The 26,572-nt window shown below is 48.1% G+C and overlaps 1 protein-coding gene across 3 annotated transcripts; it reads left to right on the top strand.

The window, feature by feature from the left end:
- The first annotated feature begins 291 nt into the window (after positions 1–291).
- On the top strand, positions 292–26,312 carry EDC3 (enhancer of mRNA decapping 3). 3 transcript variants are annotated; one of them, XM_048956079.1, is made up of 7 exons: positions 292–434; positions 2,772–2,953; positions 4,311–4,624; positions 10,385–10,720; positions 18,794–18,947; positions 20,414–20,631; positions 21,638–26,311. In XM_048956079.1, exons 1-7 carry the CDS (start codon positions 309–311, stop codon positions 21,970–21,972), a joined length of 1,665 nt encoding a protein of 554 aa, XP_048812036.1. In that variant the 5' UTR covers positions 292–308; the 3' UTR covers positions 21,973–26,311. The 3 variants fall into 3 exon arrangements, with proteins under 3 accessions (XP_048812036.1, XP_048812037.1, XP_048812038.1); XM_048956080.1 differs by lacking the exon at positions 292–434 and adding an exon at positions 457–511 and having other exon boundaries at positions 21,638–26,312; XM_048956081.1 differs by lacking the exon at positions 292–434 and having other exon boundaries at positions 2,847–2,953; positions 4,316–4,624; positions 21,638–26,308.
- The last annotated feature ends 260 nt before the right edge of the window (positions 26,313–26,572 follow it).

Genomic DNA, 26,572 nt, shown 5'->3' with positions numbered 1-26,572 from the left:
GCAGTGGAGGTGACAGCAGGGAGGGAGGTGTGACAGCACGCACGGTGGAGGTCACGGAGGGGATCCCGTCCAACCCAAGCCGTTCCATGACACCACGCCACAGCTCTACGATCCGGCACTGCCAAAGGTGCGACGGAGGCGGTGACGTAGCAGCACTACAGCCACTCAGGCCAGCGAGCGCACATTGCGCATGCGCCCTGCAGCGCTCGGCGCATGCGCAGAACCCCATCCGCCGCTAAAACCAAGGCTGAGTAGCCTTGCGCCATCGCGCATGCGCCTTGCGCTCTCTTTCCCGTCCGCTCCTCTCTATGGTCGCCCGCCGGCGGTGTGAGCGGCGCTGTCGGGCGGGACCGGAAGTGACGTATTCCGGACGTCGCAGAGGCGTGAGGGGAGGCGGCAGCGGGCGGGCGACGAGCGGCGGCGGCGGCTGTAAGGTGAGGCGGGGCCGGGGCTCGGGGGCCTGGCGGGGGCTGGGCCTCGTCCGGCGCTGCTCTGAGGCCCAACCGTGGCGGTGAGCCCTTTCCGGAGCCTGGGGGAGCGGCTGCGGAGCGCTAGGCCTGCGGGGCCGGGAGCGGGGCCGGGAGTTGGGCCTAGGGCTCGGCGGGCCGCCGCTGGGTCCTCCCGGGCTTTGAGCGCTGCGGGGCATTGTGCTCAGGGCGGCTGGAATGGGCTGGGCTGAACTGCAGGGCCAGGGGCTGGCGGGCCGCTCTGCTGCTGCACCGCCGGGATCCCCTCAGTGCCAGCTCATCATTGGGGTAGGGGGAGGCGGGCCTCGTGCCTTCCCTCTTCCTTCTTCCAGAGCGCTGTGTACATCCAGCGGCTCATCCCGCGCTGTCAGGCTCCTCTCCCTTCTTTCCAAGCGCTGCGAGCGCGTGTTAATCGGCGTTCTGTATTACTTAACGGGGTATCATTAGCTTATATCCGAGATACGGTGTGTGAGGGAATTGGTATTGGAGATATCTGTCGGTTGTGGGGGCAGAAATTGGGAGTATGAGGGAGAGCATTGGACAGGAAGTTTGCCTTTCTGTGCGTGTGTAAACAAACAAGCGTGCTCGCCTTTCTCCCTGTGATTGAGTAATTCATTGACTAGATGGGTAATGCCTCCTTTCTGAATGATGTGCCCATAAAGTGAGAGTATCTGAGATCAGGAGTTCCTTTGTTTATGTTTGCTTACAAACATGGTGATGCTTTTGTAGAGAGAGGCTCGTTGAAAAGGATTCTTTTGGGGTGGTGATTTGTACTAAGCTCTTTGGCTGGTTCACAAAAGATGTGAAAAGCTGAGAAGGGAGGAGTTGGACTGGTTCCTTATGGCTTCCTTCTAACTCGGGATATTCTGTGGATGAAATTCTAGTTTTGCTGCAGATGCTTTGGGGTGTTGTGTTGTCTGTGGTTTGGAAGTGCTTTTTATTGGCTGTCACCTTGGAATCCAGGCATTGTTACTGTGGGTTAATATAAATACATAGAAGCAAGAAAGTGAGGAGGCTCTAAAATCTGCAGCGTGGTGACCAGGTCTGGTGTTCGCTTCCCTTTGAAGCATCACACTTTAAGTCTCCTGAAAGGTCATGGAAATGAGGTTTGGTTTGGTTTTCCTGATATCATGTATATGTCCTAGCTATTTGTAGTGGCTTTCTTCTTTCTATCTCTTTTCTGGGAAGCTCAGAACAGAAAGGAGAGAATGGAAATGCCTCATAAAAATGTGGGATGTAGTGATGTTAATCTTCCCAGGCTTATGTTCTGCACATTCTTTGTGTTTTTTAACAAGTGTCTGGTAAACTGAGCAAATATCCCACAGAGAAAGGCAAATATATGCAGTGATTAGTTTCCTGAGAGCCTGTTAGCTTTTGTAGTGCTGTGATGGCAACAAGCCTGTTATCTTCCTGCATTGTTTGGCTGGAAAATAAAGCCTGGGATCAAATGATGCCTTCAGCTGCTTCAAAGTGTGCTGATGCAAGTTCAGTCAAGCATCAGAGTTGTGAGGGAGTTACATGGGACTGATGGTGTGAGCATGCAGCACACCTTTGTGTTTCTTATGTTCTTGTAGAACTTAGTGCAGCTGCTGGGAAGCTGTGTGTGCTTTGTTTATGATGCTGATCCTCCTGGCTCTGGAGACTTTTGTTCTGGACTCTGGTGTCGTTTTCTTTACCTGCCCATTCCCTTAAAGGGTTTCCTCCTGCCCAAGGAGGCTGTGGATGCCCCACATCCCTGCAGGCATTCCTCCAGGCTGGATGTGGCTCTGGGCAGCCTGGGCTGCTGGTTGGTGACCTGCACACAGCAGGGGGTTGGAACTGGGTGAGCACTGTGGGCCTTTTCAACCCAGGCTGTTCTATGATTTAAGGTGTTGGGTTTCTTTCTACACACTGGGATCAGTGTCCTCACCAGTTCACACAAGCTGTTCTCCTCACTGCCTGTACAGAGGGAAGATAAATTCCCTGTTTGAAACCACAGGGAGAATGTACACAGGCAAAACAGGATGCTACACATAGCAGTTGAAAGCTGTTTGTCTCGAAATCTGCTACAGAATGATTTCTTCACTTATGCAAAGGGTGATGTGGTTAAAGTCAGGCTGCTGGGCAGAGCCCTGTCAAGGGATTTACGCTTCAATGTGATCCTCAGTGTCCGTGTGGATGTAATTTCCAGCTTACAAAGAGGAGAGAAGCTGATGAAGCCAGAGCCTGGGTGGGAGCCAAAGCGTGGGGTGGGGATTGCGATTGATGCTGATTCAGGTTGTCACGTCTGCGTCTTCTCACAGCCAGGCCTGTGTGTCTTTGCAGCAACTGTGTGCCAGAAATATGGCTACGGACTGGCTTGGGAGCATCGTGTCAATTAACTGTGGAGAAAGCTTGGGAGTCTACCAAGGGCGAGTGTCTGCAGTGGATCAGGTCAGCCAGACCATCTCCCTTACGCGGCCTTTCCACAACGGGGTCAAGTGCCTCGTGCCAGAAGTCACCTTCAGGTTAGTGTTGGTCCCAATGACTGCTGTGTCATTTCCAGGTGAGGGTTGGATGGGTGTTTTGCTTTTTTTTCTTCCTAGAGAAGGCTCTTTGCCTTAAATCCTCCTGCTGCTTGTGAGCATCTTCCTGTGAGCGGTGCCTCTGGTGTTTCTGTTAGTTTGTGCACAAGGCTGTTGTTCTGGCTCTATATGTATTGCATGAACACATTCTACTCAGTTCTTGACTAGCTGAGAAGTTGGTCCTCTTTTAAAGCTTCACTCCCAGTGTGTATAACACTTTACCACTCTCTGGTTGCACTTATTAGGTCGGTTGCCCCAGTACAATTTAATTACGTGCAGTTGTTCAAAGCCAGCACCACCTCCTTTCTCTTTGCCCCATGTTCTTTCTGCTGTGCAGACAGGAGGGAGCAGGGTGCTGAACCAGAGCAGCACTGTTGTCATTCTCATGTGCTGCTTCCTACCAGCTCCTGGTAACACTGGGGGTCAAGAAGAGAACAAATAAGAGTTGTTTGTCACTGGACATTTTCCTATTTCCAGTGCAACTTTCATAATACAGAATGTAAGTCTCCAAGCCACTGATTTTTATTTTCAAGTAAGATAAAGCACTAACATCAGGGGATGAACTGTTTTTCCTAAAGAACTGGCATTTGGAAGGAGGTTGGTCATTGTCCTTTCCTGTGTTTTTCCAGGACAAGTGGAAGTCTTTAGCAGGCACTTGCTAATTTTCTGCTGTTAGTTCTGCATCCCACTTGGACACGTACTTATTAAGTTTGAAATTGAGGCCTTGAACTTCTAATTTATGTCTTGCAATCAGTCCAGATAGAGGTCTTTGCAACCACTTCTTTGTTTTGTTTTGGCTCACACTCACTGCTACATTAGTTACATCATCCTCCTCCTGAAACAGCAAGTGCCAACTATGTCCACGTGTGAATTGCACTAATTTAATGATAGCTTTATGTAGATATGGATTAAAAATAGCTTCCAGGCTGAGGATAATTGTTATCTAGAAGCTGTTAAGGTACAGATTTTTGGAAAGATCTGTGCTGTTTGCCTTCATTTAAAAATTATTATTATTTTTTTTGCTTGATTGATTCCTTTTAAAGCTGGGAACAGAACCTCCAGAACAAAATCCAGGTGCAGCACAGAAATGCTGAGGTTTTTATTAATACATGTGATTTCAGCTGAATGTTTTGATGCCTGGAATATATGTGCCTGAGTATTAAATTCCTTCTTTTTCTTGTTTCCACTGATAATGGCACCTAAAGAAACCCCTAACCGATCCCCTGTCCGACGTCGGTTGTTTTTCTTTGTAAAATAACTGGAATGCTGAATCTTGAACTGGTTTTCTTGTTTTTTTTAGGGCAGGTGACATCACTGAGCTGAAAATTCTGGAGATCCCAGGGCCAGGGGACAGCAGGCAGTGTGGGGACCTGCAGCAGGCAGACATGGGCATCCCTGGCGTTGGCTGCCAAGTGGGGCCCAGCCAGAATGGCACAGGGAAGATGTTAAAGAAGCCCTTCTCCAGCAGTGCCCCACAGAGCATCCCGAGGAGGACAGACATGAAGAATCAGGATATTATCATCTCCCCCCAGCAGCAGTGCTCCAAGAGCTACATGGATCGGCACATGGAAACCCTGACTCAATCCAAAGGCTTTCGTCGTAGGCACAATTCTTGTGAGTATGTGTGTTCACCTGTCACTTTCCTTCCTGCCTGGGTTACCGCTGCAATATATGCCCTTGGTCAGCAATTGTATTTCAAACAAAAGTTCTACTTGCTTTCATGCTTGTTTTCCCAAAGGTCTGGGGAAGAGAAAGGTGAATGGTGAGGAGAGACTTAGCTGTGCTTCAGAGTATTGCAAGTATGGATCTTGCAAAGGTTTTGCACTTGAAAGGTTGAACGCTGAAACAAAGAGCAATGACATGGCAAATGGAAAAGTTCCTGCAGGCTTCTTGAGAATATGCAGTGAGGTGGAGGATGAAGGAAAGCAATGCAAAGAAAGGTTCAGGGAAGTGGACTTGTTTGGCTTGGAGAAGAGAAGGCTTCAGGGAGACCTTATTGTGGCCTTCCAGTACTTGGAGGGAGCGGATAAACAGGAGGGGGAACGGCTGTTTGTGAGGGTGGATGGTGATGGGACAAGGGGGAATGGTTTAGAGTGAGACAGGGGAGGTTTAGGGTGGATATCAGTGGGAAGTTTTTCACCCAGAGAGTGGTGAGGCAGTGGAACAGGCTGCCCAAGGAGGCTGTGGATGCCCCATCCCTGCAGGCATTCAAGGCCAGGCTGGATGTGGCTCTGGGCAGCCTGGGCTGCTGGTTGGTGACCTGCACACAGCAGGGGGTTGGGACTGGATGAGCACTGTGGGCCTTTGCAACCCAGGCCGTCCTGTGATTCATTGTTTATGTTTCCTTCATGGTGGTGGTGTGATCTCATGCAGAACTTGGTGAGAATGTTCATGCAGTCAAATCTCTGGCTGTTACAATACTTTATCTGCTAAAAATCAAGAACAGGGTGATTTCCTTGGCTTCTGCTGTAAGTAGCAGGGGCCCAAGGCAACATTTGTGCGCTGCAGTCCTGTGGCCAACAGGTTGGGAGGGTGGTGAGGAGCTCTTGATGTTGTTACTGGCCCATAAAAGTTAGCATGATCTCTTCTTATCCTTTTCTTCTCTTTCTGCTGGTGGGAGGTTAGAGGTTGGATTGAGAAAAGGAGTGAACAGATATCTGGGGGGGACAACAGGGGAAAGACACGAATGGACACTCAGCAAAGAGGGCCAACAGGTGCTGAAGAACACAGCTGCTTCTCCTTACACTCTCCAGCCCTATGGGCTGGTGTTCAGGAGGAGAGTATATCCAAGAGCTTGTGGGAAGATGCTCTGCTGCACTGCTTATGACAAAACAGAAAGGGCAAGTTGTATTTGGGGGCACGAGCTGAATGGAAAGATCAGTTGCACTGCAGTTCTGCCATGTTTTGCTGTTGTTTAACTCTGCCCATCCTCGTTCAGTCTGAAGAACAGCCTGTGTGTTCTGCTTCATCAGCATGAAATGTTGCAAAAGATTGGGCTGGATAATGCTGGTTAGAATGATTTCCTAACTCCTGTTATCTTTCCTTATTGAAAATGGCCCAAAAGACAGCCTCAGTTTTTCCTCTAAAAAGAACTAGAACCAGATTATGATAGTGTGAAGCTCTTCTAGTTAAAGCATGTATAACCATAACTGATTACAACATTGCCCTACAAGTAATTACAAGTGGTTTTTGCTGTGTTTTTAACAACACAGCATCCTCTAATGAGAATGATGTCAAGATAGAATCAGTGCATCTCAAAGCCAGGAGTCCCTATTTTTATTCCTGTTTGAAAAAAAACCCTCAACCAGCTCTCATGCTGTGCCAAATTTGGGTATGTTCTTTTGTTTTCAGCATTGTTTTTTCTTCCATGAAGCCCCCTGGGCTGTGCTCCCTTCCAGATCTTTATCATGCAATGATTACAGCATCAGGATATACGACTTAATTTTTTCCCCCTTGTTTTTGTGTATGGAAAACAAACAAACCCAAGGTGGACAGGGCCAATTAAACAGGGAGATCAAAGGCTGGATGTTGTCTGGAGAAGTTCCTGGACCTCTGGAAGCCTTCCTCCCCCACCAACAGCTTATTTTCTGGAACAACTGTAATCCTTTGATTTCTGTTAGTTTAATCAGTTTAGGACATTTAACAGATGTAATTTTGTGTTCTTGGAAGGACCACTTCTGAAGTTTCATATTCACTTCTTTGTTTGTTTGTGTTTTTAAAGAGATTGCCAAGCAGTTAAGTGGGAGGAGGAAGGCAGAATGATGTGAGGGGAGGGCACGTGCCCCTTGGTGAACCAGCCATCTTCAAGCCTGCCTGTTTTCCTTCTACCCCTAGTTATCTGCTGTAACTCCTGTTTTATTTGGTCTTGCTGAGCAGAGCCTGTGGCCAGGTCACTTCACATAACAGCACCTGGTAGGTGTGGGGTGTGCAGTGAGGGCTTCAGAGTACTTCAGCCCACCAACAGCTTGGATATTTTTACATAAGCACAACAGTGGGTCTGATTTTTCTTTTACAGACTTTGTCTAAAACACGTTGTGCAAGGTGCTAGGAATAGGTTCTTATTTGCTTGGCCTCATTGTCAGCGAAAAATTGATGTCTTACCCTCTGGAATGTTATTTGGAGAGCAGGCCAAATAATATATGAGTCTCTCCACAGTGGGATGGAGGTGGTCCTGGCCACAGGAATCAAGGCAAGGATGGGCTGGGATGTCATCTAGCACTTCAGCTGTACTGTGTCCATGCTTTGTTCGGCTCAAAGTCGACCTTTTGCTGCCCTTTAGTGTGCTCAGTCAGGGACAGAGTTCTGCCTTGGCACTGATAAGCACCAAGCAGCAGTGCAGGTTGCACAGTGGGGTATTGCTGTGCCTGAGTGGGGCTCTGCATGCCAGGGCTGCTGCTGAGAGCTCCTGCAGGGGTCTGCCAGGAAAGGCAGCCAACTGACTCGAGGCTTTACATTTGCTTGTATGTTATACATAAAGTATTTTTCTAAGAAACAAACCAGGAGGCTGGGAAGTGTTGCTTGTCTTTATAGGGAGGTTTTTTTTCTGTGCAATATCAAGCTGCTAGCTTGATGTGGAGATGTGCTGTTCTCCTTGGTATGCTGTGCACATGTGCACGCAGAGTGGAGGCTCTGAGAGTGGCTCTGAAAAGAGCTGAGCTGGAAGCTCTGAGTTGCTGTGGTTGATTGGCAGAGGATGGGGATCAGGCTTTGTAACCAAGCAGAGCTGTGAATAGCAGCTTTCAGAGAAGGCCCTGGGATAGAGTCACACTAGCAACCTGGAAGGCTGGTGGTACTTCTGTTAGCATGAGCTTTCCCTTCCCTCCCCTCGCCCAGTTTTTAGGCCCTTTTCCCTTGGTGCCAGCTGCCTGCCTCCTTGCCCATCTAGAGAGGAAGAGGAGCACCACTGACCTTTGCTTGGAGCAGTAGGAAGCCTCTGCAGCCCCTGTTAGTGGGTGGTTACACAGACTATAATAAAACAGCCTGTTGTGGGGTCAGCAGCATTTCAGGGCTGGCATCTATTGGTGTGGATTAGAGAGCTGCCCAGCACAATGCTGGCACGGCTCGTTTTGATGAGGTATGGTCTTGGCTCCCATTCACTGGATCTGCAGGGGAGCCTGAGGAGCTTTCCAGCCATTGTTCCTGCTGTTTTTCTAATGCAGTTTTTCATTCAGTCAGCGTTTACACCCTGCTCACATCAGCTGCCTCTGTCCCCTGGATCTGCTGCACTGTGCGGCTGCCCGTCCCCACAGTTTGCTTTTTGGGTCAGCTGAGGGTAGGGGAGAGTTGGTTGGAGAAAAACTTGGCAATGAGTGTAAGAACTCTTGTTGGGTAACAGGAACAGACCGAGCTGCCATAACATCTGACATTCACACAAGAAGTGGGCTTGTTCTCTCATTGTGTTCAGTGCAGGCTCTCGTTTGTGCGAGCTTTGAGTCTCTTGACTATTGCTTTGACCTGCAGTCAGTGAAACGTTTGGAGACTTGGCCTGTTGTGTTGGCCTGGGTTTTTGTTTCTCGTGCTGTTGTTAGCAGCAGTGTTGAATGCAATGTCTGCCAGCTCCATGTCAAGTTGTATACAGCTTTGGTGTGATTTGTGTGTTAACTTTCGTTTGGGAATCCTTCCTGAGGGGGGGTGAGGGTGAAAACTGTGCTAGCAGAAGCTTTCACTTCAAACTGTATGTAAGTAACTGGTTGCAGCCTGTATACAGCTTGTCCTTGCCCTCTAAGTTATGTTGTTACCAGCAATTCTTCAATTCTGCACTCTACACTTGAGTGGCTTCTTAACAAAACCTGTATTTCAGCAGTTTGTTCTCACCCAGTTACAAACTATGAAGTCTTTAGCAGCTTGCAAATGAGTCTTTAGACGAGCTACCTGCTATAGTTAGTAATAACAGCAAATTGTTGTTGAGACTCTAGAAAGTGTTGACAAATGCTGTACCCAGCATTTCATGCTGACCGTTGCACTGATAACTGTGGCTTTGTAGTGGCTTTGGTGCTATGCTTAGAGATACAGTGAGGTTAGAATAAACTCTGGAGGGAAGTTGTGTTGCTGCAGGGACCTCTGTTTGGGTGATAACAGGGGTGCTTGGGGCTAGCTGGTTTTACTCTGCTATGAGCTGAGCATTCCAACTGTTGCCATACTGTAAACAAGGCCCCAGCCAACAAAGTGCTGTAGGAAAATGGTCAGTGGAGGGAGATGGTTTTGAAGGGAAGGAAGACTCCACAAAGCCTTTTGGTTTGCAAGTAGCTTATCCAGACATCGTGAAGGTTTTGCCTGTTGAAAGCCTGTGGGTTGTTCTGTAAACATCCTTAGATGATCTGAAGCTTTTTTGCATCCTTCCTCACTAATTGTCAGTGATGTGTAAATTGGGAAAGAAATTATGCTGCTGGACTTGTGGAGGTGATTGTCAAGGAGCAGACATGCACCAAAGAGCACACGTCATCTCGTGGTAATTTGTTTCAGTGCTATCAGATTCTGTGCATGTAGTCACTTACATTAATTATACTCCAGGATGATTACCTTAAAATACAATAAATGTTTTAGCAAAACGAGCTGTTTTGATCTCATAACTGTTTCTCCATCTGTTGAATGTCATAGGTGATGATTTGCAGATTTAACAACGTCAGATAAATACTGTCTGGACTCGGTTGCATATGAATGACGTGCATAATGTACAGAAGGCAAAAAGGCAGGATGTGTTGGCCTTGTAATTTTGTATGGCTTTGTATCCTCCATCAGAATGAGAAGTTTTCTGACAGGATCACTTCAGAGAAGGCAGGCTTTCACAATTACTGATTGGAAAGCAGTCTAATTAAACGAGCAAGATAGTGGGTAAAAAGAATAATGAGGTATGGATAAGGGAATGGAAATGCATCTGTTGGTAGTTGATGAGAGGAGAAAGCAGTGTTTCACATTCAGGGTTATAAGCAATCCCTTATAGGTCATTAGGAGGTGGGCAGCCTATTTTGGAAGAGAAGAACTTGCATTAGGTTCTGAAATATAGGAAAACTCCAAAAAGGTCTTGGGTTACATGGCTGCAAGAACATCAGCTCAGTGTAGTACGAGTAAGATAGTCCTAGACCAGGGCTCTCTTGTTATCTTATCACTAACATAACACTGTCTTGAATTAAACGAGTAGAAGTGCTTGGTTTACCTACTGTGATCAAGCTTGTTTTTCTAGTCTTGCCAAAGGAAAGTCCCTGAAAGTCTTCTTTTCCCTGGTGCCTTCTCTTCAGTTTTCTGTTAGCTTATCTCAGCATGAGTCATACCAAAGATGAGGTCTGCAGGTGCTTTGAGAAACAAGCATCTCCTAGGTCAGTGGACTCCAAACACGAGCTCTGCTCTCTTACAGAACTTGCTCTTGTTTTTCTTTAGGGTCGTCCAGTAGCCGCCATCCAAACCAGGTGACTCCAAAGAAGAGCGGGCTGAAAAACGGACAGATGAAGAGCAAAGATGACGAGTGCTTCGGGGATGACATCGATGAAATCCCAGACACAGATTTTGATTTTGAAGGGAACCTGGCCCTTTTTGACAAGGCAGCTGTGTTTGAAGAGATTGAGACTTACGAGAGGAGGAGCGGCACCCGTTCCCGCGGGACCCCGAACGAGAAGCCAGCTCGCTATCGGCACGATGAGAACATCTTGGAATCAGAGCCCATCGTCTACAGACGGATTGTGGTACCCCAGAATGCTAACAAAGAGTTCTGCACGGGTATGCCACGGCCCTTCACGATAAGGGTGCAAGCTGTGCAGCTTTGCTGGGGTGCATTTGGGTGTCTGTCAGCTCAGCGTGGCACGTTCACTGATGTAAGGTCGGGTCTGTGCCTTTTGTCTGCGTGTAACCTTTATTTGCAATAGTTTTGAGGTAAAAGAAAATATTCAGGTAGGGCAGCAAGGTAAGTTTTCTGCAGTAAGGAGCAAAACTGAAGGTTGGATTAAAAAGAATAGAAGCTGAGGAGGAACCATGCTTTGATGCCATGTCACAATTCCTGCTTCCTTGATGGAAGGCAGGAGATTTCAAGTATTTTATCATAGAATCATAGAATGGCCTGGGTTGAAAAGGGCCACAATGCTCATCCAGTTCCAACCCCCTGCTGTGTGCAGGTCACCAACCAGCAGCCCAGGCTGCCCAGAGCCACATCCAGCCTGGCCTTGAATGCCTGCAGGGATGGGGCATCCACAGCCTCCTTGGGCAACCTGTTCCACGGCCTCACTGTTGCATGGTTATAAGGAGCTTTTAATGTTACTGGTGTAAAAAGAAATGGCTCTGGCTCTTCCCATCCATAATTCCAAACAAATGGCTTTTTATGTGGGCTTTAATTCTTCCCTTGTGTCTAATGTTTGTTCCTTACTGCCATGAAATGGGCTGTTGGATAGAGGTGAGGGGTAGCACGATGAGCTGTCTGCCTGCTGAGAGGTAGCACTCCTAAAATCTAAATGCAGAGAACCATTCCTGAGTTCCTAATCCATGGCTCTGGGGAGGAGTAAAACTGCTCATCTCCTGTTTGCTAATGTTTTGTTTGTTATTTTGGCCAACCACCAGTGATGTTTTCTTGAAGAGCTGCTTCTGTATGCAGTATGCTTCTGTATTTGTCACCTGGGAATCTTTGTATACATACACGTCCCACGAAGCATGTCCGACTTAATGCTACACTTAGCTGCAGACTCTCTGTAACTTTAGCCTACTTGTGACCTGTCTTCAGTTTGCAAGTGCTAAAAAGTGTGCAAAGCAGAGGAGTGAAGGAGCTTTGGCACCCAGGGATGCTTTTCCACATCAGAATAAAATCAAGTGTCTGATCTCTTTATAGAGAGGCACTGAATAGCTGGACCCTGGCAGTCTGGCTATGGAGCATGAGTGTGCTCAGTCTTTGGCCTGTCATTCTTTCTCTGCTCAGAAAAACTCCATCTGGGGTGTGAAATGCTTGTTGGAAGGAAGCTGATTCATTCACAGTGATTTGCTGCTTTTCTGTAGAAAAATGTCATTTTCTTACTGGTTCTGCTATGCAGTGATATCTTAGTTTTCCTTTTGTGGCATCCATCTTCCTGTTGATCTGCTATTTTTGACAGCTTCCTGAAGCAGAAGTGGTAATTCAGGCCTGTATTAATAGCTTCTGATGCCTTTTTTTTCTTCTGCTTAGTTTAACCAATAACATGTTAATTCTGTGCAAGCTTTCAGTATTGCTGCACCACCCCGTGGCTCGAGGCTCCCAATGGGCTGCACTATGTGTGAATAAGCACTTCTTCCTTTGTGTGAGGATTTTCAAGTTTGTTATCTGTCGATTCATCTTCCAGCTTGGCTTATTTTAGAAGAGACAGAACCTCTATGTATGTCTAGACTGAAACAAAAGCTAACTGACTGTTTGAGAAGTGCAGCTGATATGATTTTCTAGAAGCATAATTCCTGGGAGGAAAACTGTCGTGCTGTAACCAGCAAGCCTCAGTGTGGAAATTCAGGGCTTGGAAACGAAATCATTTGCTGAACTCTATTGTCCTTTGCTATGGAAACTCTTGGCACCCTGTTTGCAGCGTGCAGAAGGGAGCAGCCCTGTGAAAGCACTGCTGCTTTGTTTCGCTCTTGGCAAGTCTGCAGAGGGGAGAGTGGTGACCCTCTCTGTAGCTGCAGGGTCTTGCTAGCCTCATTAGCTGCTGCGGGGTGATTAGTCTCGTGTGTGGGATTCTGGATCTGTTTGGAAGACAAGTCGTCATGTTACACAACAGGTATTGCTGACTGCAGCTCCCTTCTGCTGTGCTGTGTGGTGCACGTTCACAGCCCTGCAAATTGTGCATCCCATCGCTGTGATCTTGATGTATTTTTCCCCACGCAGGGCAGTTCTCTTTGTGTTAGCTGAGGAAGTTTGCTTTTGCTTAGGAAATGCTACTAGCTAGCTAGCAAAAGCTTTTGTAAACAGTTGTAAGTTGCCTGCTGTTCCTGGCTTTCAGTCGAGTGCTTTTTGCAGTGAGAAGGACAGAAGGGCATTCAGTATGCTGGGAGCGATGATGGGCTGTCACTTGATGAAGTCTGGATTTCTTTGTTTAGCAGCTGAAAGGAGGATGCTAAGCTACAGTGACTCAAAGAGCAGCAGTGCTGAAGTCAGCTCAGTGCCAGGAGCCCCAAATGCCATTATTTTGGGATATATCTGTGATAAGGTTTCTTTCTGCTTCTGAATTTTCTTTTTAGGATTGTATCTGGACTCCTGAAGGGTTCTTTATTCACAGAAAACATTCTAGCTGTTTGCAAAAAGCACTTTCTAGCTATAAGGGAAGTAGTTCAGCATTTCTTTTTCCCTTGGTCAGCCTGGAAGGTGGTTGTCTTAAGAGCTCTGGCTGATCATTCTGTCTGCTATAGGAACACAAAGTGATGCTGGTGGTGATTGGCAGCGAGCTGAATCTCCAGCCCTTGTCACTCCACAGGCTTCCAGTCTCAGTGTTTGTTACTGACTGGGAAGAAGCTGAGCCTTGAAGGATGTAAGCAAAGCTCAATAGACACTGCATCCCACCGGGATGCTTTCTTCAGAGCCAATCTTATGATGCCAAAAAATCAAGCCTTTTTTCCCCTTTTTCTCCTTCTATTACCTTTTGTATACAATATATACCTGAAATAATTGCAGAAATGTGAGTTTTGCAGGGAGGACAGCTCTTCTTCATGAGAAGTCTAACATGGATTCCTGGCTCAGTACATCTCAGATTTGAGGTGTAGGCTGCATGGCTTTTCCCACAGTGCAAAATGCTTTGGGGTTTGCTCAGCTGACTTTGGAAGCTCGTGCTGGGCATCTCACAGAGACAGAGTGGGGCAGGGTATCTGCCCAGTGCTCTGGAGCTGAGGGGAAAGGATTGTGGTGGAGGAAGTGGGGAATGAAGGTCAGAATCTGTTCCTAACAGAAATGAAAACCCAAAGCTCATAGCCCAGTATTTCTCTGAATTGTGTCTATTCCTGGAGCTCTGCAGGTGAATCACTCCCAAATACTTAATTGCTCTTTATTCCTTGGGGCTAGCAGCTATTGATCTGTCTGCTTGCTGTTAGATGATGCTTAAAAAGGGAAGCACAGCTGTTTCACAGAAACCTCCCTCCCTGGAAGGGCAGGTTGCTGATCCTTTCTGTTAGCTGTAAGCTGTCTACTTCCAAAGCTGTCTGGCTGGAGCTGAAATGCCCATTGGCATGAGCCTGTCTCTGTTCCTCCTACTGGCTATCAGCATCAGAGCAAAATTCAAACAGCAGTGTTTTGGGATTTGGTTTTTCAGCAGTATCCCCAAAGCCAATGATCTGCTGATATCTCAGAGCCTAGAGACATTTGTGGTAGGGTGGAGCACGTGGGTTCATCATCAGTAACTCTGTAATAATCTCAGTCATCTCTGTGTCTCTGAATGGTTCCTTTTTTGCAGTTCATCTCTCCTTTCCTCTTACCTTTAATCACTGCTATCACATGCAACCTGCATGCTGCAGGCTTCAGTTCGTGGTGATTAAACTGGATTAAAATCTCCCTCATCTGGCCTGTAGTCATCAAACTAGACTGAAATTTCTGGTGTGCCACAACACCTTACCTTCTTTCCCACACTGAGCAGGGCTTGTTGATGCACACAGTAAGCTTGTAGCTGAAGTCTGGCTTTGTGAGCAGTGGGTATTGCTGAGACAGCACACAGGGATGAGTAGAGAGGAGGGCTGTTTGCCAGATAGATGAGGTATTTGTTTCTTTCCCTGCACTACTGGTAAGGCATTTGTTTCTCTGTGCTTCCCCTACCCAGACTTCAAGCTTGTCCTGCGAGAAACTCCTTTTCCATGCATTAAGGAGATGGAAAAAGAAAATACGCTTCAGAGTAAATCAAGGCAGCAAGCAGAGCTGATGTGCCAGGGTCAGACTGCGGAACTGAGGCTGTGTGTTCTGTGTGGATGATGGCAGTGTGGCTTTTCTGTGCCGTGTCCTTGGCTGACTCTTCTCTCTGTAAGTTTTAGTGCTTCAGCCTTGCAGTGACTGTGTGTGCTGAATGTTTGCGGGGTCTTTGAGGAGGGTGCAAATGAAGTTCACCTCGTGCAGCTGCAGGAGAAAAGAACAGGCTCATGGGGAAGGCCTCTCTGTCCATCTGACGGGTTTTTGCTTGGCCAGAGTGAACTGTGCATTAGTGCTGGAGAAACAAACAGGGGAACTTCAGTCAAAGCTCCTGCAGGATTTGTCTTAAGTAAAACATAATGCTGACTTAATAATAATAATCTGACCCTTAAGGGCCTTTGTTTGGAGTGTTGGGCACAGACTTGTGTTTTCCTGAGTCTGCAGGCAGGTGGCTCCAGCTTTACACCTTTCAAGAGGCAGCAAGCAAACAGCTAGCCTGCCTCACATGGGCACAGGCTATGTCCACTGCAGGGAACTGCATCTTTGAGCATGAGCTGGGCAGCAGTGGAACCCGGTGCTCTTTACTGCTGGAGGGAAGGAGCTTTTATGTATAGTTTCCTTGAAATCCATAGTCTAGGGCTGTGTCATCCGTTCAGGCAACTTGCTTTTAATTCTTTCAGCAGCTGGAGAGCAACTATCAGAGTAAAAGATGGAGATTGAGCATCTCTTGCCTCTCTCTTGCTTTGTCCAGCTGAAAGCTGGAGTTTGGGACTTCCTCAGCAATATTGCTCTGGCCTTCTTGGGGGAAACCTTCTTTTGATAACTTCAGGACAGTTAGCTTAGTCCTTCTGCTGGCATGGGATGTTTTTCTCCTCCAAGCAGCGTGCGTGTAGTGTAGCATAGAGAAGCTGAAGAGGGTAACTTGTCTGTAGTCATCGTGCACAGGACAGAGTGTGCCCTGTGTGCTGAACTTCATGTTTAATCGGGCTTCAGCAATACTCTGTGTGTCACAGAACTGTTCAGGCTTCATTTGCCCCCCCCTTTTTTTTTTTCTTTTCTTCCAGGCAGCTGTAGAATACATTTATTTAATATTAAAAGGCCTGAGCTAACTTCTTTTATTACCTTCATTACCAAACAATAAAGGCGCACTGTCCAACCCAAACATAATTAAAGTTGGCAGGAGTTCAGTTCTGTTGCAGCAGTGTTATTGTTTGTGGGTTTACCTGTCGCCTCCTTGATTGCTTTCTGTCAGAGTTTATTTAACTCCCTCAGCCTGGTTCTGATAAGCCAGTTGAACTGGTCGGGCCTTGCGTGAGTGTGAAGAAGGGAAGTTCTCTTGGCATTGAAGCCTGCCCCTGAGAGGGAGCAATTAGGGCAAAGTGTAGCCCAAGCCAAGTGCTAAACATGAGCTCATCCTGTGCCAGCAGTTCTCTTTGCATTAACCCACTGGGCGCTGGGTTTTGTCTTGCTGATGGCAGAGGTGTGCTTGTAACACCTTGTGTTCGGAAGGAAGCGATTGAGAGAGGTGTAAGAGGAGGCACTGGCAGCAACCACACTGCACTGATAGATAGGGTGGCTCTGCCAGCCTTCTGGTTTGAGGAGTTTGTGCCGTGAGCTCACAGCTCAGAAGGAGCTCAGCGAGTCGCATGCTCCGCATGAGCAGAGGATGTGGCTTGTGCCACCGCAGCGACATCCTGACCTCAGGTCACTCACTCCAAGGCCTCCCTCAAGCTTGAAAAACAAGCCCCGATGCAGTGGCAGGAATAGGGATGGGATTGAGCCTTGCGTGACTCCGGAGCTGAGAGGGTGTGTGAACACAGGGCAGGTGCGTGACTAGTGGGCCAGGCAGAGTGTTATTAGTGGCTTATGACTCCAAACGTTTGGCGGCTGCTGTCAGGACTCCGAGATGCCTTTGATGGTGTGCATGCTCCCATGTGCACGGCGTGTAATAAAACATCGTTAGCAGAGGTGGTTTAATGGGCTGTTAGCATGCAAGGTCAAGTGCTTGAACACGTTTGGTCCCTCCGTGTCTGCAGGGCTGGGAGATGAAAGTCGTAGGGATTCAGGCCAGCATCCAGTGCGATCTGCTCTGCCCTGCAGGATGTGCTGCAGCCTTTTGCTGTTACCTTACGGGAGCACCTGTGCTCTGAAAACCTCAGGATATGCAAAACCTGCTATTTCCGCAGTGCCTCGGCTCAGTGGTTTGTGCCTGGCACCCTGGGGAAATATGGCAGTACAAACGATAGTTCTTAGCAATTAAAAGACGCTGCTTTTCTCATTTGAATGCGGCAGTGGCTTGTTACAACTGGTTCTCATGCTGTTTTTCTGCTCGAGCCTGTGAGTAACTGTTAGGTTTCCTTTCTGAGCGGATGTGTGCGCCGTTGCAGCTCCGCTTGGAGCTGGTACTGCTGCTGAGCATCTATGCTAGGCCTTCAGCATTTCTTCTTAGCTTTTCTCTTTGAGGCTTCAGCAAAGAAGCCCTGCGAGGAATTCTGGGCAAAGCAAGTCTGCAGAGAAACCAGAACTCTGAGCCTTCTCTAAACAGTTGGCGTTGTAACACAGTTCAGGGCACAGAAGCTCTAATGTGGTTCTGCTGGGATTGCTTGTCTGCCTGGGAGCGGTGCTTGTGAGTGAGCTGAGCAGAGGGAAACGAGCTTTTCTTGCTGTGCTTCAGCTGTGTTCCTCCTGCACGGGGAGGGAGTTGAGCTGTGCTGCTCCTGAGCTGGGAGATGGTTTAGGATCCCCAGGGCTTGCAGGAGTGTGTGTGAAAGGCAGAACAGCCTGCATCTGTGATCCTGCGTAGGGCTGATTATCAGGCAGGCCAAAGAGGATGCCATCATAAAGCTGTGGAGAAAAGCTGGAATACAGAATCTGGTTTCTGTTGCCAAATATGTTTGAGGTATCATGCTGGCTGTTGCAGCAATTTTTCTCACCTGATGCTTGTGTTTTGTATTTCTTTCTCCATATGCCTTCAGTAGCTATTTCTAGTTTCTTTTGCTGCTCAGCACACCATCAAACGATTGCTGTGGCTTCCCATAGCTGCTTTTTTTGTGTCAAGAAATGCCCTCTGTTTCCAGAGGAGTTTACTGCAGGGTTCTTCTGTGAAGCCAGCACCAGATTCCCCTGTTAGGAGGAGTGTGTAATGGATTGGCCTGAAGAGTTATTCAGGTTTGTTTCTCTTTCACCTGCTGATTCCGCACAACTTATTATTGCAAGCTGGAAGCAAGCTGGAGTGGTGGTATTGCTGCCTGCTGCAGGCATTGTTCTCATGGCTTAACAAGACCTCTTTTGTTTGTTTTGCCCCTGATCCACATGCTGGAGCATTTCCTGGCTCTCAGACCAGGCTGTCAAATGTCTGAGAAGAATTTTGCTATAGACTTTGTTCTTTCAGCTGCGTCTCTCCCTCGCTGCTCCAGTGTATTGCAGTTCAGTGTTTGTGTCTGAAGGCAGATGATGTGACATGGCACCACCAAGGCAGTGAGGACACTTGCATGGCAAATGGGGACTGCTTGCTGTGATAGAGATCCAGGAACCAACTGCAGTGAAGTGTAAATGCAGGGAGTATCTGGTTTACAGCCCCTCTTGTGACTGAGAGGAGGCTGCCTGTGCTACTGACACTGTAGGAATAACTGTTTTAAGCAGAGTAGCAACTCCTGGCTGAGAAAGGAAGCGTGTTCCAGAATCTCTCCTCAGTGTCTGGGGATAAGAGGGTTCACTGCAGCTGCTGATGTGATGATATCCCTTGGGGTAATAGTTGGGGTGGCTGCAAACTGAGCTGGCAAGATGGAATACATGTGATGCTCTCAGAAGGAACTGGGATTATTGGGTTGAGCAGGCTCTTTGTAACACCTAACTGTTGTCTGGGGAAAAAACAGACTGCAGCATTCTGGAAAAAAGCCTCCAGTTGCATTTCTTTTCCCTTTCTTTAATGGTTTTTCTCTTTCTCTCTTCCTCAAATCCAGACTCCGGGCTGGTTGTGCCCAGCGTGTCGTATGAGCTTCACAAAAAGCTGCTGTCTGTTGCTGAAAAGCATGGGCTGACCTTGGAACGGAGGCTGGAGATGACAGGAGTGTGTGCAAGTCAGATGGCTCTGAGCCTGCTCGGGGGACCCAACAGGTAACACTCATCCCATCACCTCTGCTGGGGTTTTGCCCTTTCTTTGCCTCTAACTTCTTCCTCTAAGTGGGGATAAGTGAAAGAGCGGAGAGATTGCTTTTGAGGCAGATGTGACGTAGGTGCCTGCTGTCACTTGTTGCAGTGGTCCTGCAGTTGGAGACAGCTGTCACCTGTTTTCTCTCCTTAAAAGAAGAAAAAACTCATCCCAATGCCAGGCAGACCTTCTGCTGTAGTTCACACGTCAGCTTTTCCAGTAAGCATGCAGACAAGTGTGAGGCTCAGGCTCCTGACAAGGAGCCCTTGTAGGAGGTTTTAGCATTATTATTTTTTTTCCCCTTCTCTAAACGAGCACCAACTGAACGTACCACCTCGGGTGAATGAAACACTAAGAGAAGGGCTTCTTTTTGGCTCTGTGTCCAGGAGCAGAAGTGTCTTTTGAGTCAAAGACAAAGCAGGGCTGATGTTTTTCTTGCTGTTTAATGGGCATTTTCTTCAGGGAACTTAGCTTTGCACAGACGTAACCCAAGGCTGTTTAAACCATTTCAGGATTTTGATGAGCTGACCCTTCATGGAAATAGCTAAACCTTTCCTTTGTTGTTTACACACGTTACAGTTTAATGATAGCAGTAAAAAGTTGGCTAATGAAAGCAAAGCACTGTTCTGCTCTTCACAAGGCTGAGTTAGCTCTTGGACAGCTAAACTGAGCACATTTGCCTTCTTGGCAGGCCTCATTTGGTAGCAAGATTGGAGAGCATTTGCCATCCTTTGCACATGCTGACTGGTGCTTGCCCTTAGCGTTGTACTGATGTGACCAGGCAATTGCACACGTATTCTTATATTGTTAAGTCCAAATGATTCATTCTTGAAACAGAAGGTAAACCCTAACAGTCTCTGTGCAGGAGTGCTTTACTTGCATTCTAAGACCTGACTGCTTGAATTAAAGCAGCAAGTGGTGACCTGCCAGGCAGCTCTGACCCTCTCAGCTCAAAAACCTGATGTATGACTGGCTTTATCACTTGTGCTGGCTTTGGAGCGCTTATTTTTTACAACTTAAACTATAAAACTGTTGTGGTTTTCACAGCGTTGCCCTTCAAAGTCACAGGAGGAAAAAAAAAAAAGCCTTCTTAAAGTAAAATTGTACCAAATTCAGGCTTGCTGCAAGAGCGGTGGAAATATTCCCTGCTTTGAAAGTATAAGCTGGCTGTGAGATGAGCCAGGGCAGGCTGGGACCAGCTCTGTGCCATGGGTGCAGAGAGATCTGGAAGGGAACCTGCAAGCAGAGCAGCTCTCTGCTGTCAGCCCTGCACAAGGGTGTGGGTTCCTTTCCTTCAGAGAAAGCGGAAGGCTTGCAAAACACCTGTTCATTTGCATCTTACTGATTATTTTTTTTAATTTTCTTCCCCTCTTGCAGTACAAAGATAGATGATTTGGGGCCTTATTACCATTCCCCTCTTGTCTTCGTTTAGGCTGAACCCGAAAAACGTGCATCAGCGGCCCACGGTGGCCCTGCTGTGTGGCCCCCACGTGAAGGGGGCCCAGGGGATCAGCTGTGGAAGGCACCTCTCCAACCACGATGTCCACGTCATCCTTTTCCTGCCCAACTTCGTCAAGATGCTGGAGTCCATTACCAACGAGCTGAACCTCTTCAGCAAGACACAAGGCCAGCAGGTGTCCAGCGTCAGAGGTAAGCGGGGAGCAGTGCAGGTTGCAGATGTCTCTGCTGGTCGGTTTGGTGCTGCTTGTCCGTGCTAGTGGCACCATCTAGTGGCATCCAGAAGTGTGCCTGGAGGCTGGTGGGATGGCAGAGCCTCGAGAGGTCCAACAGTGGAGCAGTTGTGCTGGTACAGATGTTTCCGGTCTGAACAAACACAAGAGCTGCTGTGTGAAGCTGAGTCAGACCAGCCATTCTCTTAGGATAACAGCCTGCCTTGTTCAGCATATTGAAACTACAAGTAAATGAGCATCCAAACTGCTGTTTTTCACCAAGTGTGCAGCCTTGCTGAGCTAGCTGTCAGAGCTCAGATCTGAGTGTGCTCTAGAATAAGCTGATACTCTGCAGTTTGTTGTGAGAGAGCTTGTTTCTCTGTCATTTCACCAGCACCTTCATCAGACCTAGTTTATTAAAACCTTTTGGGAGTAACGAATGTGAGAACTGGAGCACTGCCCAATATATTGTGCTGTGCTTGTGGTGCCAGGGCTACGTGTCTGTTAGAAAACAGCAGTCCTCACACCAGATGCTTCGTGACGAGGTAATGCAGCAGACAGTGAGTGCATGGAGGCCAACAGAGTGAAAGAGGCAGCACTGCAGCAGACAAACTGCTGTTCAGTAGGCACACTCCGAACAAAATGCTTTTTATTCAGCATGCAGATTAGAAAAATCTCCATTTCTTAATGGAAAGAGAAGTCCCCTGCTTTCCTAAGCTACCTGGTCGGGAGAGCCAGCTCAGTGGTGCCATCTGAGGGCTGCTGAAGCAAGTTACAGAGCTTTGAAATACTGATGTCAGTGTCTTCTGCAGAAGGACAGCAGTGATAACCTGTGAGGCCAGACTGCATGCTACAAGACTGATGGTGCTGGAGGCAAAAATGGAAAAAACTCTGCAGGCAGCACAGCGTGAGGAGGGAAGGCACTGAGCCTTAGCTTGAGGTTTGAGGCTGCTCCTTGCTGCTCACAGTGCTTGTGTTTCTTTCAGATCTCCCCGATACCCCTGTTGACCTAGTGATCAACTGCCTGGATTGTCACGAAAATGCCTTTTTGAGAGATCAGCCTTGGTACAAAGCAGTTGTGGACTGGGCCAACCAGAACAGGGCACCCGTCCTCAGCATAGACCCTCCCATAAGTGAAATGGAGCAGGGCATTGATGCCAAGTGGTCGCTGGCCTTGGGCCTCCCTTTGCCCCTGGGTGAGAGGGCAGGGCGTGTGTACCTCTGTGACATTGGCATTCCCCAGAAGGTCTTTCAGGAAGTGGGAATAAACTACCACTCACCCTTCGGCTGCAAATTCGTCATCCCCCTGCACTCCACTTAGAGCCCATCCAGCCACGTGGACCTGAAGGAAGAGAGAAGGAGTTCTGTCACATAAGCTGTCCAGTGGAACCTGACTGGTAAACGGGCATCGCAAGCCTTAAGGATGTGAAGTTCTGGAGAGTTTCCTTCCAGAAGAAATATCATGTTTAAAAAAAAAAAAAAAAAAAAAAAGTCCTAAAATGAAACAAAAAGAAGGATGCAAATGTAACTGCAAAGCTGTTTTCATTCTCTTGTGCCATTGTAAGAAGGAACACGCAGGAGAGTGGTGTCTGTCCCTAGGAAGGGCAGCAAATGCTGCCCAGACCTGCCAGGGGACTATTTAACATAGGGATGTGCATGGAAATGTTTTGGTGCAAGCAGTGGGTGGTGTGGAGACTTGGGATGCATTTCCCAGTCCTTCTGGGCAGGTAGACCCAGCAAGGTGTCCTGGTGGGAGCAGCACCCCTGGATTGTGTAGAAATAAACTATTATTTTTTTTTTTTTCTCTGTGGTTGTTGTGAGAGGGTGGATTTGATTTTGTTCTGTTCTGTTGGATTCTCCCCCCTGTTCTTCATTCATGAAGGCAACAGCAGTTCCATCCCCTCGAGGAGAGAGTCTGGTCCCCTCATCAGAAAGCTTGTATCAGGAGCCAGAAGCTCTCAGGCAGCACGTGCTCCTGGAGCGCCAGCGTCCTCAGGCCTTATTTGCTCATGTATTCTTGGCTGTTTGTTTCTTTGTTTGGGGGGAACAAGGTATGTTACGGTAAAGAACTTTTCCAGAGTGTTTTGGTTTGCTTATTATTAATTATTTTTTCCTTATTTTTGGCACAGTGAGTGGCTGAAGTGGGGGGGAAGCACAGCGAAGCAGGGCCGTGTTGCTCTGCCTCTGTGCTGTTCGGTGCAGGTGATGTGTGGATGTGCCCCCCTGCAGCGTTTCTAGCATCCTTCCTACACTTGGTGTGGTTTGGGAATTGGGTCACCCCTCTGGCCATTCCCTTTGGGCACAAAGGCTGTGTGTGAAGGTGGGTGTGCACACCTGTGTCGTGGTGGCTGGGTGCTTTTCTGGGAAGAAACAACCCCTGGCCTTCAGGAATGCCCTCGGGTCGCAGTGGGCTGCGTACCCAGTAGTGACAGGTGGGCCACAGCATTGCTGTGAATACACAGGGGTGGGAATGGATGTGGAGTCTGTCCCCGTGTGCCCACTGGGGACCTGGAGTGAGGGTCAGTTCTGGCCTATGTGCCCAGGCTAAGGTGACACGGGAGACAGCAGGCAGATGCCAAACAGGGGCCCTGTTCCCACAGGGGAGGTCCCTGCAGGTCCTTCCTGCTTGCTCCCAATTCTGTTCTCCTGGGGCCTTACCTGCCCTCAAAGCTTCTGCTGATCCTAAACTTGTCACACAGCCTGTTCTGGCAGCTGTGGAGGACTTCAGAGCTTCACATGGTGCCTTTCCTCCAGGGCAGCTGGATTCTGTCAGGCTGAAGCATGAGGACAGCTGCCCTGTGTGTGGGAATAGTTCTAGCTGTGCTGTAGCTGTGTTCATCCTGCCCATCACGTGTGGACCCCTGTGTGCTGTGCATTTACAGATCAGGCACTTCTTTTTCCCTTTCCTCTGCTTAGAGCAGAGGCTGAGTGTATCAGAGGTGGGGGTGAAAGGCTTTGCTGGTGGAAAGGAGGCAGTTGAGTAATTATTTTTGCCAGGAAGCGTAGATCTGATGCTGGATGTGGGGAGAGCAGACTTCAGACCTCCCCCTGGGGATCTGCTTCTGAAGTCTACCAGTGATAATCACTTCTTAAAAGCTACTGCCTCTTAAGAGCACATAAGCAGATGATTCCCAAGTGGCAGAAGTCAAAGAAGTGAGGCAGAATTCTGGCTTGGCTCTAAGCAGGGATCTCTTCTAGAGCTTAAGTGGGAAAAGAAGAAAAGTATATGGCCACTGCAAGAGATCTCAGGAGCTATGTGAGGGCTTTAGAGATGCTCTCCACCATTCGTGTGGCAAAAGCTCAACTAGAGCTGAAGTTGGCCATTACTGTGAGGAACAACAAAAAGAGCTTTTTAAAATAAGTTAACAGCAAGAGGAAGTCAGGAGATAACGTAGGTTTGTTACTTGATAAGGATGGTTGCCTCACAAACAGGAGCACAGATAAAATGGAGGCTTTTGATGCCTTCTTTGCCTCTGTCTTCAACACTATGATGTACTCTGGGACACTTGAAGGTCTGTGTCTGCAGGAACAATGAACTCCCAGCAAAGCTCCCAAATAGTGTGGGATTTGCTGCTCCAGCTGGATGCCTAGAAGACTGGGGCCCAATGGCATTCATCCCAGGATATAACAAGAACTGGCCAATGTCACCCTGAGACCTCTCTCAATTATATTTAATGGCTTTGGGAGTCTGCAGGCATTCTAGTTGACTGGAAGCTGCATTGTCCCAGTTGTCAGAACTGGCAGGAGGGGAGACTTTGTAAAGTTGACAGTCCTATTGTTACCTTTAGTGCCTGGTAAAATTATGGAGAAGGTAATGCTGGGAGATACTGAAAAAATGAGACAACACAGTTGATGGTCACAGCCAGCACATGTTTACAAGGGAAAGGGCCAGTTTAATTAACTTAGTTTCCTTTTATGACAAGGTTTCCCACCTAGTTAACCAAGGGAAGCCACTTGATGTAAATCATTTTTGGATTTCAGCAAAACTTTTGGTGTTATTTCTGACAGTATCTCACAGAATGCCTGGCATACAGCTGGGCAGCTTCATGATGTTGTGGGTGAGCGGCTGGCTAATGGGCCGGGCTCAAAGGGTGGGCAGGAAATGGGGTTACACACCTCAGGCTGATGGCCAGGCACTGCAGGGCTCTGTTTGGGGGCCACTTCTTTTCAGCAATGCAACCTAAGGGAATGGCATTGAGCTGTGTCAGGTGGAAGTTAGGAGAAGGGTCTGCACCTGCAGGAGCTCACGGAGTGTTTGGACAGCACTCTGAAAAGTAGGGTGAGGTTTTTGGGTGCTGTTGGGCTCAGCAATCCTTGTGGGACCCTTCTGACTTGGCATATTCTGTGATTCTAAGCTGTGTGGTGGGGGAAGACTTGCCATATCTACCTCAGCAGGACCAAGGGCTCTGCTCTCTTGGAGCCTGGTTCCCCCAAGCTGCTTTCCCCGCTGGCGGTGCGACTACTGAACTGCATGGGCTGGGCGGCCTCTGTGCTCTTGCAGAGACTGAGCTTTGTGAATTGTCAGTGCTCTGAGCAGGTGTTGCTCTGCCCTTGGGTGGGCAGGAAGGCGAAGCAGAAGCACCCCATCCTCAGGAGAGCCATGTTTTAGCTTGTTCTGTAGTGGCACTTAGTGGTGGTGGTTCTGACTTGGCTGCACAGGGCACAGTGGGGCTGGCTCTTGGAAAAGCAGAGAAGCCTTGTGCTTGCAATTCTTGTTTCCTGACAGCTTATCTTCATCTGCAGAGCAGCATGAGACATAGAAGGGTGGGCAGTAGTTCCCTGATTGTTGGTTTAGTACTTTGTTAGGCTTATTCCTCCTGCTTTCAATTCCTTTGCTCAAGACACTTGCACTGGAACTTCATTTTCAGTAATGAGGCTGCAAGCTTTTCTCGGCTCTTCTGGGTTGGCTGTTAAACTGTAGATTGCACGTGCAGAGCAGCAATGGTGCAAAAACATTCAAGATTTAATCACAGGATCCTTTCTTGCTGCTATGCTGCTGTGCCAGTGGCTGAAGCTAAATGCCCAGTCGGGCACTGAACCAGATGAAGACGTTTTTGCAGGGATGGCAGCTGGCATCAGGCCTGCAGTCACTGCTGTGTGGCTTCAGGAAGCATCAGGGCCCATGCAGCAATAAGGTTCCTTACCTTTAAGCAAAAAATGCAGTGGGTAGTGCTACATAACAAGCCCCCAGGCACAGATTTCCCATCTGTATTCCTGTGGTGTGTTTAGGGCACAGTGGGGAGTTGGGGGCTGTGTTTCTGCACTGTTAACCTTTACCCTGTGCTCGCTTTCTGAACGTGAGAGCACATCTGGGTGTTTGGCTGTCCCTTCTCTCAGATACAAAGGCTTCTTTGAGGAAGGAAGTCTGGGTCTCACCCACATGAAATGCATCTTCCTTGCAGGTACGTGCTCTGCTGGAGCACTCTGCAAGAACCAAGAGGAGGGCCAGATCCCTTGGTTTCCTCCTTCCCTCACACTGCCATTGCAACTCAAAGAATGCAACACCTTTTCTTTTTTTAAATGTGTTTGAGATGAAGAAGTTTCTACCTTCACAACCATCATAGGAACTGCCTGTGAGCGCTGCTGTGGTCGTGGCCACGTGAAGATCACTGCACTGTGTCACTGCTCGGTTCTGTTTGTGACCCAATGTTTGTAATGACTAATTCCTGCTGCTGCTGCGGGATGCCCTGAAATAAAGTGCAACTATTCATGTGTGCTATTCACTTGTCTGTTATAATGCTGCAGCCTGATAGCCCTGGTGGAACAAGCTTCCTGCTGCTCTCCATAGCTCAGAGGCATGAGGGCAGAGACCAGGAGCCTGCTACCTCATTTCTTGCCCTTCACTGGAGCAAAGTGTCCTGCTTAGTCTCTTATTTTTCAACAGCTCTGTCATCTTTAAGGGGGGGACAAAAATAAACCTG

This window comes from Lagopus muta, chromosome 10 (genome assembly GCF_023343835.1).
Source record: "Lagopus muta isolate bLagMut1 chromosome 10, bLagMut1 primary, whole genome shotgun sequence".
In the NCBI taxonomy this organism is placed as follows: Eukaryota; Metazoa; Chordata; class Aves; order Galliformes; family Phasianidae; genus Lagopus; species Lagopus muta.
Note: the sequence above shows the minus strand (reverse complement) of the source record. Positions and strands in the feature narration are given on the sequence as shown.

Bases quoted from the DNA above. Each gene is read 5' to 3' on its own strand.
- EDC3 (XM_048956079.1), top strand. From the start codon at position 309: ATGGTCGCCCGCCGGCGGTGTGAGCGGCGCTGTCGGGCGGGACCGGAA. The intron at 2,954-4,310 runs GTTAGTGTTGGT...TGTTTTTTTTAG, and splicing joins GTGCCAGAAGTCACCTTCAG to GGCAGGTGACATCACTGAGC. The intron at 10,721-18,793 runs GTATGCCACGGC...CCTCAAATCCAG, and splicing joins TAACAAAGAGTTCTGCACGG to ACTCCGGGCTGGTTGTGCCC.